The sequence below is a fragment of the Coturnix japonica genome, chromosome 10, assembly GCF_054131305.1.
Source record: "Coturnix japonica strain WE chromosome 10, WE-NBRP24, whole genome shotgun sequence".
Taxonomy (NCBI): Eukaryota; Metazoa; Chordata; class Aves; order Galliformes; family Phasianidae; genus Coturnix; species Coturnix japonica.
Genome location: NC_140672.1, coordinates 8,988,685 through 9,001,412, shown reverse-complemented (window position 1 = coordinate 9,001,412; position 12,728 = coordinate 8,988,685). Strand labels below are relative to the sequence as shown.

Genomic DNA, 12,728 nt, shown 5'->3' with positions numbered 1-12,728 from the left:
TCAGTAAAGGAAATTCACTGGAACTAAATTAATCATGAAACGGACACAAAGAGGAGAATAGATTAGCAGGGAATTAACTCATTAATTAGATTCATGCCGAAGTTCAGAAGAGGCTTTCCTTCAAGATAACAGCCGAGTTCAAAGATCAGCAAGGGCTGATCATGAGAGGCAGGCACACCGTTTTCCTTCTGAACTCTGTCAGGCTTTACCTTAGCCCAACATCTGGCTGGTTATTATAGGATATCAGACATATGGCTGGCAGGAATTCAGCAGCTGGCAAAGCCTAACCACTTAGTGCCCAGCGATGGAGGCTATTATCAGCCCTTTCAGCTCCCTGGGCTCTGGATCCTGGTGTTGGCGTGAATGCAGGAGCTCTCTCTGTTGTGCCACTTGGCTATTTTTAGAGCTCCATCACAAGTCCTTGTGTGAGCAGCAACAGCTTGTTGGAGAATGGGTTTATTTCCAGCGTTAGGGTGAGCAGAAACCAATACAAGCTTAAGATAGGTAAAGTGCTAAAGCACTTCATTGTGGTAGGGTAGAATAGGTAAATCATTGCATGTTTCTAAGGAGATGGGGTTTGGTTGCCGTCTTCTTACTGTTCTAATGGGACACTTCTCTACAGGGAAACTTATGAGAGAAGCAAAGAACTGTCTCTGCAGTTACTTCTGTGCTGCACAAAGCCCCTGCCAGCTCCCTTCAGGCTCTGTATGACCCCTTGCTGCTCACATGCCAGAAGGCCCCATTACTGAGTAGTGCATTGTAATAAATGCCACGCTGTTGCACGATGGAGCTGGTGAGAAGCATGGAGAGACTGATTTCTAACACACTCTTAATGAACTAACAAACCAGTGCTAAACACCGAGAGCAGATCCATGTGAGAAGGGCCCCCTGCCTTCTGACTTAAGCTTTCCCTCCCTTTGCTTTTGCTGCCTCACAGCATGGATGCAATCAAACCATATTCAGGAACATCTGAGCTGTGTATTTGCCACTTAGGACTTTCTGGGTAGTGAAGTTTCCACATTGTTTATTTAGAGTTAAGTGTTCTGCTGGGTCTCTTATCACTTTCAGTAAATAACAACTGTCCTCTAAATTCTTCAGGCTGATTACTGAGACTGACAATCTGTGTGTTTTGAGTTGCTGAGCTGTATTAATCTCTAATATACCCTGGTCTGTGGATGGAAAGGGTAATGTATTGAGGATGTCACAAGAGGTATAAGCCAAAGGACTTGGTCTTCTTGGGAATGTGAAGTGCTTTGGTTGTGACATGAATAAATCTCCCAGCAGTAGCAGTGCTATTTCTGTTGGGAATAAAGATGTAAGAGGAGTCTGTCTTTTAATCCAACTTGTTAGAGATTTTATAGCACCAGAGCTAATTCATTTCTAGAAAAGAGATTGCAGACGTTATTTTTACCTGCCTGTAGTTTGCCCTGATATAGTTTATTCCACTTGCTTAATGGTGGAGTTGATAAGAATCCCAACCCCAAAAGAAAAATCGTACTGCAATTATAAGTTAAATAAGGTATCATACTGGGGAGTGGAGATGAGGGTGGAAGAGAAGGCATAGTTTATGGCTGTAATCTGTTCTTTGTATTGTAGAGTCTAACCTTCCTATCAGTATGAGACCTGGAAACGTGTCTATTGAAACCCTACTGAATGACACCTACCTGCAGCCTTTGCTAAAATGCAGGTAGGAAAGTGAAAGGAGATATCAGGTCCATGGACTATATAAAATGCAATCCAGAATTTATGCTGAGATAATTCAGTCCTCTGTAATCCATACCAGACTGATGAAATATTGACTTGTACTGTGAATGTGACCCAAGGCAACTGAAGACTTTACTGTGCTTTGGATCAGAACAGTTAAGAATGCAGAGTGCACATTCAGTCAACAAAACATTCCATCTTTGTGCTTTTAATACAGCAAAATGCTTTCCTGCTTCTTTTGTTTCCTTCCTTCAGTCACAACAAAGGAGTGTTATAAGTGGCCCCAGAGAAACAAAGCCTGGAATAGAAAAGGGATTTAGAGAGAAGAGATCAGATGAAATTGGTAAGAGAAAGAATTCCCAATACGATGTTCCCAGCTCAGCCTTCTGAAGGGAAGCCCTGTGCTCCTGATCTGTTATGATTCACTTGGCAGCTCTGCCCAGATGGCCTCTCCCCTTCATCTATACCTCTATAAACTAAGACCCAGCGATAACAGCCCTGCCAAACCTGGTTGCTGCTGATAAAATGTACACAGCTTTCAGTAATCTATTTGTTCCTAACGGCTCATCAATGAAAGCTCATTCTAATTCTGTTCATTTTGATCTTCTCTGGAGTTTCTGTGAGGAGGAGTGAGGTTGCAAGGAGTGACCTGTAATCCTCCTAGGTTTAACAGTACCATAGGCAAGTTTTATTCAAGCTTTCATTTTATACTGCCTGATTCCATTGGTGCATATTGATACAGGATTATACTTTCTCATCTTTTTGTTTTCTGACCTTACAGTGATTTGGTTTTAAATACTGCTGTGTCCAATAGCGATTGATTTTCCAGTCTTGGGTATCTTACCAACACATCTCATTCCCAATCAAAGTTGTCCTGTGCTGTTCTAGCAGAAGTGTCCTCTAAATGTCCTGTTACTCCTTTGCCTTTTCTCTGCCAGTTAATGTTGGAATTATTGTTCCTACATATTAGTTGTGGTTGCATAAAATTAATGAAGCTAATGGCTGGCGGTGACCTCCACCAGCCATCTTTTTTCTTCAACTTAGCTGCATCATTTCTGATAGGTTAGTCTAAGTTTTCTGTAGAGATCTCTAATATTGGGATTACCAGACTCTGTAAGTAATCTGTTCCAGCTCATACAACTCTCATGTTTAGAACTGTCTGTCTGTCTTAAGTCCTATCTTGCCATAGGAAGTCCTTGCCATATATATTCTTTGTCTTACCTAGACTAGCCATAGGAAGAAGCTTATTTGCTTTTCAGTGATGTCCTCTGGACCTTTTTCAGTTGTGCCAAGTCTCCCTGTGAATTGCTTCCTGAGTCTGGAAACAGAATTCTAACAGAGAGATTAACAGTGCAGAGAGAACAGATTAATTTGTGTGTCCTGCCAGCGTACAGGTTTTTTTTAATACCCAGCCAGAATTGTATCTGCACTTTGGTACATGAGTGGCTGGCTCACATGCAGCTTGCAGTCTTCAGCAGTGCAGAATGTTGTCGTTTTCCAGTAGAAATGCTACCTTGTCATTGCTCCTCGTTCATGTGTCTGTAGCATTGATTATTCCTGCCTGACTGTAGTAGCTTGTAGTTGACCCTATTGAATTGCAGTTGTTTACTTCAGGCTGCTTTTCCAGTTTGTCAAAATGATTTTGAATTCCAATGCAAACTTGTCTTACATTGGTTTCATCCACAAATCAAATTAACATACTTTCTATTTCATCTAAATCTTTAATAAAAATATTGGATTGTACCAATTCTGTGACCAGGTCCTGCAGAAGATCATTTAGAACAGCTATGCATTTTGACAGCGAGACTGAGAGCTACTTTCAGAGTACTTTTTCTAAGCAATTTTTATAAGAGCTGCTCTGAAAGTAAAGCCTCCTATTTTATTATGTTGGTTGAGGATGTCAGAGGCAGATGTTGGTGGTATGGCAGTAGAGTTTGAACCTTCCCACCAGGATCCCCTTCTGTTTTGTTGCTGTGTGATAAGTGGCAGCAGAGGCAAAATAGCGTCTGTCATGGAAGTGCACATGAAGCAAAGGAATGGAACTGAATTTCTCTGTGCAGAAAAAATGGCATCCATTGACGTTTGCTGGACATGTACAGTGACCAATCAGTGGATGTGAGTACAGTGAGGCAGTGAATGGTACATTTCAGCACTGGTGACAGTGATGTGAAAGACAAGCTGTGTTCCAGATGGCCATGCAGATTTTTTAAGTGCGACCTGCAGGCTCTTGTTCACTGCTGGTGAAAATGCATAGCTAATGCTAGCATCTGAGTTGAGAAATAGTGTTTAGTAGCTGAGAATTTACTCTATCAAGCAGTGTTATTGTGCTCTTTGTATCTACTGTGATGTCCGTGGAAATAAATAGGAGGCATTATTTTTGGAGCAACCTACAGATGTTCATCCTTCTATAGCTCATCTAAACCATGCTGCTTATCTGGCCTGAGAATTTAGTAAAGTTTTGGAAACTCTCTTGGCATCTCGTCCACTCTGTGTTGCTCTGACACCTTCTCACAGGGGTAAATTAGAATCATTAATAGTAATTTGTTCCTGACAAAGGTGTGTTGAATGATACCTATCTCTTCTAAGTTGTTCTAAACTGTTTCTTTCTTCTGAGGACCTGGAGTTAAGCTGACAGGTCTATCATTTTTCATCATCTCCCCCCCTTTTTTTTTTCCTCTCTTCAAAAGAAGTCTGTACATTGCATCAGTTATCTGGTTCATCACCAGGCTTTCCTAAGTTCTAAAAACATAATCGTTAACAGCTTTGAGATTGATTGAGTCAGTCCCTTAGAAATGCAGTAGGAATATAGCAGATTCAGCTCATTCGGAGAGATCTAAGCTATGTATCTTCTCTACCCTATTACTTTTGTATTCTAGGCCTTTTTTTTTTTTTTTACTTCTTTGTTAGTTCTTAACAACCTTAATTCATCACAGTTGACCTTTTTATGAAAACTGATGCAAAATCTCTCCTCACAACCTTATCAATAGGATTTGCTTCTCTGATGAGGAGCAAACTAGGACTTATTATGCAGCTTTTTGCTACTAATAAATTGAAAGAATTGCATCCTTTTCTGTGTGATATTTTTGCCAGACTCGTCTCACTTTGTGCCTTCATTTCTCCACCTTTATTCCTAGTTGTTCTTTCTGTACATTTGTACTCATTCATATTAATCTATTTAAATCTTTTTCTGCGTATTGATGACTGCGTTTACAGTCATCAAAGAGCTTGTGATATGATCGGGTTGGTCTCCTAACCCTTTGGATATATTTATTTGTAGTAACAGAATTAGTGTTTATATTCTTTATATATATATATTGACAGTTCTTAAGTCTCTTAGAAGAAAATTCTTAAGGATTCTTATTCATAAACCCACCCACCCCAATCTCCATTGAGTTGTGTGGAAGATTTTCATAAGGCCTTGCCCACTTGAACTTATGTTTTTGCATAAGTTTTGATGGAGCTCTTCCGTGGCATCACTTTTACTGGGGCCAAAATGGTTCTGAAATGTGTGTTGTCTTTCTCTTCCGACATTGCTTACAAGGAAAATACAAACTTGTTCTTTAATGCTAGCAAACTGCATGTCCTGTGCTGGGTTGACAGGGTCTTTAGAAGTAAGAAAAGCTGTTCGCTACCAGGGTTCACTGCTTCTAAAGGAAACAGAGTTCCTGCTAAGAGTCAGCTTTATGTGGAAATCATGCTTGTAGTCAAGCACATTACGACCACATTATTCTATCAAAATGTAGCTCAAACAAAAATTACGAATTTCATCACAGTTACGAAATGACAAGCAAAATCTTTTCTCATTTTTATCTAAAGACCTTGGCTTTATCTCTCAGCCTGCAAGTTCTGTTTCCCAAAGCATCATTTTCCTTTGAAGGTATTGACAGTAGATTTTGATCGAATGAAGGTATTAAAAGTAGATTGGAGATAAATTCCAGGTTGAAGCCTTCATTCATCCCATCCCTACTGAAGCTGCTGACCTGAGCCCACCAGACACCTCAGGCACCAGCCTGGACTCAATGTCTCTGCAGTGCAGCCCAGCCCAAGCACAGCCCGAGTGCCCCGACAGCAGCACCACCATGCAGGCTCAGGTCAGCATCACCGAGGAGAAGCTGAGCATCTCGCAGGGGGGCACAGAATCAGGACACGAGTCCCAGGCTCCGGGCAACAGCACAGGCTCTGAGCAGCTCTCATGATTACAAGAGAGGATGAGTCCCATCTTTCCTCCAGACCTCACACCCCCTCCTTTCTCCTATTGAATAAAGGCACGCTCGTGCTCAATCAACGCCTTGACTGAATTCCGAGTTTTCATTCGCAGAGATTGGGATGAGTGCAAGAAACATCAAGGCAGCTCAGCTTACAACACTCTGGCTGTGGGGTTTGTGCGGCCGAGCTCTGGGTGTGTTCCCATTTTGCCTGACTTTGGGATGCCTGCAGCGAGAGCTCTGCTGCCGTTGTGTATGGCAGCAAATAGTCTCTAGCATCCTGGATGCTGCTCATGAAAACCCCAAGCTTCCCGGCTGTAGCTCTGTGATGCTTTTCAGGGACTTTTGATGCTCTTTGTTGCTGTGGCTGCTCCCTAACACCTCTGTCCTCCCGCCGTGTCCATTCCTGGCTCTCACCTGTGAGCTGTCCCTGCAGATCATCTCCAGCCCTGCCATCATCGTGATGCGGCAGGAGGAGCTCGCCCTGACCAACATCAGGCAGTGCTGCCTGCCTCTCACACTCTCTAGACCAAGTGTAACTACGCTGTCATGGAGACAAATGCTTTCTGTCACATCCTCCATCCCCGCAGACATTTACCGGTAGGCGGCTCTTGCAGAAGAAGATTCAAGCAGCAGAACCTTTTGCTCAGCTACAGCACACAAATGCTACAAAAGCAGGAACAACCCGCAAGCTCTGGGTCTCTTTGTCTTGCACAGGCATGCACTAACTGCGTTTGATGGTACCCCCCATCCTTGATTTCCTTCCCTGCTCCTTGTCTGATGGCGCTGCTGAGCCAGGAACAAGCTGCCCAGTGTGGCAGAGCATGGTGCAGAGCTGTGCTGGGACCTCCTCCCCTTCATCTGCTGCAGATCAGTGCCCCACACGTGCCATTGGGATGCTCTGGCACGGGATGTGCCTCCAACCCAAAGCTCCTTCCCACCTCCCAAGGAAAAACAAAGCAACCCAAGCATCTCCAGCAAAGCTGCCCAGCAGACAGCAGGGAATGCAAACAGCTTCTGGCTGCTCCCCTGCACTCCTGTCCTAAGTAATAGACCCCATGAGGACTGGCTGGGAAATCAGTGCATGACACATGTGAGTGTGCACAGGATTGTGCAAAGCAGTGGGGTTCCATGAGTTTGTGTGTGTGTGTATCTCGGCTGTTATGAAAGCATGGGAAGACTGCCTTACTGAGTCCCAGATAATTACTTATCCTCAAATGATTTTTCCTGGCCAAATTTAAAGCCTCTTACAGGTAATCGAGACCAACAGGCTGTTGTTGCACAATCAACAGGCACAATCTAGATGAATAGCTGAGGAAAATAAAGCATCATGCCAAGGGTACTAGATAAGTGAGCAGCTTGAGATCTGCACATTTATGTGATGCTCATGGTCTTAGACAATATTTGCTTAGTGAGGTCACATAGAATGAAAGTAAAATAGAAGAAGTGCAATTGGTCTCAGTTCACACAGCTGGCTGGTTTGTCTCAGGCTAATCCTGAACTGCCTCAAGCGACTGCTTTGGGGCTCTACAGAACAGCAACTTCAGAGATCTCTTTTTATTACTAAGTGTTTGAAAGAGCAATTTGCTCTGTTAATTATCCATCATTTCTGTGCAGTCTGTTTTGTCAGACTTGTCTTTAGCTTCCAAGTTGTATGTGAAGAATTGTTTCCGTTGTAATGCACAATGTACTAAAAATTGAGAGATGAAAATGTGAAGAGTTTTTCCAGCTTTGATTTCATGTCTGGAATTTTGGAACCCACTACTTGCAGTTGTTAATCTGTCCAATCTGGTCTGGTTTGGGATGCCCTCATCCTTCTTGAATCGCTGTTAAAGGCGGAGCAATTCCTACAAGTGCCATGGCCCCACTGTTGTTCTAATTCTTGTTTCTTTGTTTTCCACACGCTGCTTTTCAAGCCTCCTTTTTCTTTACAGTCAAAGTGAGAACTGCACTGTGAGGTGTCTGAACCTTGTTGTGCCTCTACATAAATAGAACAGCAGCAAAGCCAGACAGGTGACTGTGCTGACAGCTCTCGTAGCCAGTAACACGTAACTGTGCTAAATCCCTTGTGACGGCTTTGATTTCATTTTTGCCAGTGAAATCCTTGTAAAAGGAACTGCAGCAGTGTGATGAGCTAAGGTGAAGATGCTGGTTTTAGTAGTGCTCTAAGCTGAGTGAAAGGGCAATTGAATGAGGGTTATATGCTTTCTCTGGGACGATAAGGCTCTTTTTCCTGAGGGAAAGAGCCAGCTTTTCATGGGCTATATGTGGGCTTTGGCAAGGACAGACAATCCAGTCTGTCAGGAAGCCATTTGAGGTGCTTCAGGTTTGTAAGCTTGTCTTTTTGTTTCTCAGGTGGATATTTGGAGCATGGGTGTACTGCTGTATGCTCTGCTGTGTGGGTTTTCCCTTTGGATGATGACAATATGATGGCACTCTACAGGAGGATACCAGTGGGTATCAGTGGTGCTAGAATACACTGAGAAGGGAAATAGCTGAGCTTGACAAGAGGCCTTGCTTTTCGGATGGCAGAACATGCTGAGCTGTGGGTAGAAAGGCCTGTCTGCTGAATATTGTCCCTGTTTTTGCTGCTTTGTCTACCAGTATTTTGTGGATTTGGTTCTACGCTTGGTTGGCCTATGTGGCACTGTAGCCTGATTCTATACCATGATAGCATACAGAATTTAAGGAGAAGTATTTTCCTGCCAATGGGCTGGATTTTTTTGTATCTGGTTCTTCAACTGGCTGCTCCCTATACTATCTGTAGTAAAAATATAGACACATCATTTGATTTCCCTGAAATGAATGTTCCTAAATGCCAGCTCTTCTCATGTCTACAAAGGTCAAAGTTCTGCATTTGCTATTAGAATTTCCTCTTCCAGAATCAGGAGGTAATGTAGGACCCCACAGATTGACTTCAGAATTCAACAGTCAGTTCTGTTTCCTTTCGGAGTGCATAACAACCTGAGCACATGAATTGAATGACGTGGCTTTTTAGTCTGGTACAAACTCTGCTGTACACTGAAACCTGGTCCATTTGTAAGCAGGACTTTGTCCATCTCTGCAGGACAGCAGAAAACCCTTTGTGCTAATCATGATGCCAAGAAGCAGAATGCGGCAAATGGCAGATGATCCAACTGCTTCAGGTGTTCATTTCCTTAAAACTGTGAATAGTTTTGGACTGAGAGTTTGTAGGCAGAACAGAGCTCTTAAAGCTGTCAGAGATTATTTCTGCACTGTTCAATTCTATCTGCCTAACATACACCGGATCTCAGAACTGCATTGCTTGAATTGGTGGAAATTGTTGAAGTGAACTGGGATGAGCAAGTTTTAGAACTTAGTCAGAGTGCTATAAAAAATGGATAATCTCATGAGTATTATAGTACAGGATTGCTATTTCTGCACTGAATTTGTTTTTATTTTACATGGCTGTGATCTGAAAGTTGCTTGAAACGCAGGCACCTAGGCACTGTTGTGTAACTGAATTTCACACATGATAGGTCCTGCAATATCCTGGAATCAAAAACTCTGACTTGTTTTAAGTCTGCTGCTTGAGTATAATCAGGGTCATAGTGTCTGTGTGCAGTGTTTCTTTCCCTGTAATGCTCCACATCATTTCATTTTGGGAATATTGAAGGAAATGGACTATGTGCCATAACTGTTGTTAGAACAAAGTATGTCTGGTGTGATCTTATGCATAGGTTCTGTAACTGCTCTTCACAGCTCAGGTGTTTGACCTTCCTTTTGGTGAAGTGATGAAATACTGCTGGTTTCTATTTGTGCTTCTAGGCACCTTGAAGCTCTTAGGAATAGAACAATTGTCTCCAGTTCTTTTCAATGATATCAGTAACAACTCGAGTGTTGCTGCCCACTAGGTAGACCCAAAGAAGCAGATTACAGTGAAACAACACACGAGCTGGACCTGCATGAGGATCACTTTCAAGACAGTGGCTCTGTTGCTTGAAGCCTATTTGCTTCTTCCTGCCGCCACTCTATTACCAAATATCAACAACCTTTCATGATTCAACTTGCAAACGTTTGACACTAACCCTTGTGTTTCTATGCCTTCCTAGGTGATTCGAGCCCTTGTCAACCCCAAAGATCCAAACCAAGTAGTGATGTGCAGTGTGTTTCCATCAATGGAGAGTTCTTATTAAGCACGAATCGCTGCAATTCGGATGACAGCCTTCCACATGGTAACAGTGATGGACACAAGGGGCTCATCCACGTTCATGCTCTCATATCTCCTGGCTCTGCTGAAGCTCCTGACCTGAGCCTGCCAGACACAGCAGTCACCTGCCTGGATTGTGACCCAGCGCCTTTGCAGTGCTGCCCATCCCAAGCACAGCCCGAGTGTCCCAGCAGCAGCACCACCATGCAGGAGCAGGTCAGCATCAGTGAGGTGAAGCTGAGCATCTTAGATGGGGACTTAGAGTCAGGCTGCCAGTCCCAGGCACCAGGCAGCAGCACCAGCTCTGAGCCACTCTCATCTTGACAAGAGGGGTCCCATCTTCACCCCTGACCTCTCAAGCCCTCCTGTCTTTTATTGAATAAAGTCACTCATGCTCAATTATCGCCTTGACTGCATTCTGAGTATTCATTCACAGTGATTGCGATGAATACAACAAACAGCAAGGCAGCTCAGCTTGCAACACTCTGGCTGTGGGGTTCGTGCAGGCAGAGCTCTGGGTTCCCATTTTGCCTGGCTTTGGGATGTCTGCAGCAAGATCTCTACCATTTTGTATGGGAGCAAATAATCTCTAGCATCCAGGTTGCTGCTCATGATAATCCCAGTCTTCCTGGCTGTCACTTTGTGATACCTTTCAAAGCCTTGTGATACTCTTTGATGCCTTGGCTGCTCCCTAACACCTCTGTCCTCCTGCCATGTTGACTCATGTCTCCCACTTTTAAGCTGGCTTTGCAGATCATCTCCAGCCCTGTCATCATCACGCTGCAGCAGGAGGTGCTCACCTGGCCCAGTGTCTGGCAGTACTGCTTGTTCTGCAGATGAGCAGCTGCCTCCTCATCTCTTCAGCTACAGTAGTTTTTCTCAGGGCAGTTAGATGCAGTCATGCTCCTCTGGATTTGGTGTGTTAAATCCATGCTGCATGGCAGCAGTCAGTGCAATACAAAGGTGTTCTGTGTGCCACAGCATTTCTCCAGGGGCTGCCAAAGGTAGAAGCACAACACAGCACCATCCTTCTGACAGTAATGTCTGTGAGTGTTAGACATGTGAGCACTGCATCATCCCCAGCGTGTCAGTGCTTTTCCACACCAACCTGACTCTCACACTCTGCACTGAATGTAACTCTGCTCTTGTGGAGACAAATGCTTTCTGTCACATCCTCCATCCCTGCAACCATTTGCCGGTAGGCAGCTCTTGCAGAAGAATCAAGCAGCAGAACCTTTTGCTCACCCTACAGCATGCAAATGCTATGAAAGCAGAAATAACCTGGCATGCTCTGGGTCTGCAAGGCTGCACAGATGGGAGAGGTAGATTGTGTTTTTGCAGTGGAAGTTTCCAGTATTTTCAGTACATAGTGTAGGCCCTAACTGAATGTATAACCCTCTTGTAAAACAGCTGTATAAGTAGTTTTTCCACCAAGAAAGTTGCTGAACAGAATTAAGTTCAGACTGGGGGCATTCTGACATGGGGAGAATTGAGACAAGCACAAGATAAATACACAGGGTGGGTAGAGCCCAGCACAGGACAGAATGAATGTACTGACTTTTGGAAACATCGCCCTTCTCTGTTCGCAGAAAAGTACAAGGCAGACCTAAAAACAAGAGGTTGGTAATTGACCTTATATGGAAATGAAACCTAGCAACAGTCTGGAGGAGTCTGTGAGCCTGAGATGCTCAACCAATGAGAGCCATGAGAGCATCACCTGCATTGGGTTTAGGGCATAGAACAGAATTGATTTCACTGACTGGTGTGCAGTTTCTCCCTTGCCAACAGGGGATGTGCGCGCAGTATTGCAATAATGAATAAGCACTGCTGCTATCGCTGCCATCTTTGCCTAACTAGAAATCTTTGACTTTGAGAGTTTCTCACACAAGGGGAGAGGGTAAGAAAGTAAAGAGGCACAGAAAACTAAGGGAAACTGCTCTTCTTTATCTTATCTATAAAAATTGATACGATGCTGTCGTGCATTTTTTAATTTATTTTTAATTTTTTGCCAATGTCAGTTAGATTGTTTTAAAATATCCACACACCAAAATCTGACTACCAAGCAAATGTAATGAAAATGAAATGAAGGTGAGTTAGCGGAAAGCACAAGGCCATATTATATTAGGCTCTAGCAAATTTACAGGCACTCACTGCACAAAGAGGTAGATCTGAGTTGCACATTATATGATTCCCACAAAGATTAAGGAAATCTGAAGCTTTCAATATATTTTTTTTATTCTTTTCTCATTTCATTTTTTAAACACCTGACCCAGACCCCAACCCTCACAGGAGCTGTAAAGATAACAGCATTAACCAGCAATGTAACTCTAATCCTAACCCTTACCCTGATTCTAAAATCGTCCCTAACTCCAAATGCAACAACAAAAATGATGCTAGAAGTTTGTAGCAAAAGGAACCTTAACCCTGATCATAATCCAAAAAACAATCATTAAGGTAACAATAATCTTTACCTTAAAAGTAATATTAATCAGAGCCCAGATGATGCCTGCATCCAATCAGAAGCATGCTTTGTATTATTTAAGAGTTGTATTTTTTCCAATGAACTCTCTCTATTATCACTTTTATAAAGTAACAGAGTCTGTTCTTTTTCTCCTGACACTATGCCTTACTCCTGACATCCCCTGGAA

At 43.2% G+C, this 12,728-nt stretch overlaps 1 protein-coding gene across 1 annotated transcript in view; it reads left to right on the top strand.

Moving 5' to 3' along the window:
- LOC146759253 (cytosolic carboxypeptidase 4-like) overlaps nt 1-10,479 on the top strand; it is a 203,896-nt gene extending 193,417 nt beyond the window's left edge. The window contains exon 7 of the mRNA XM_085510194.1: nt 9,983-10,479. Coding sequence (XP_085366320.1) covers nt 9,983-9,986 — 4 coding nt within the window. The 3' untranslated portion in view covers nt 9,987-10,479. The remainder of the gene's footprint in view (nt 1-9,982) is intronic.
- Nucleotides 10,480-12,728: the final 2,249 nt, after the last annotated feature.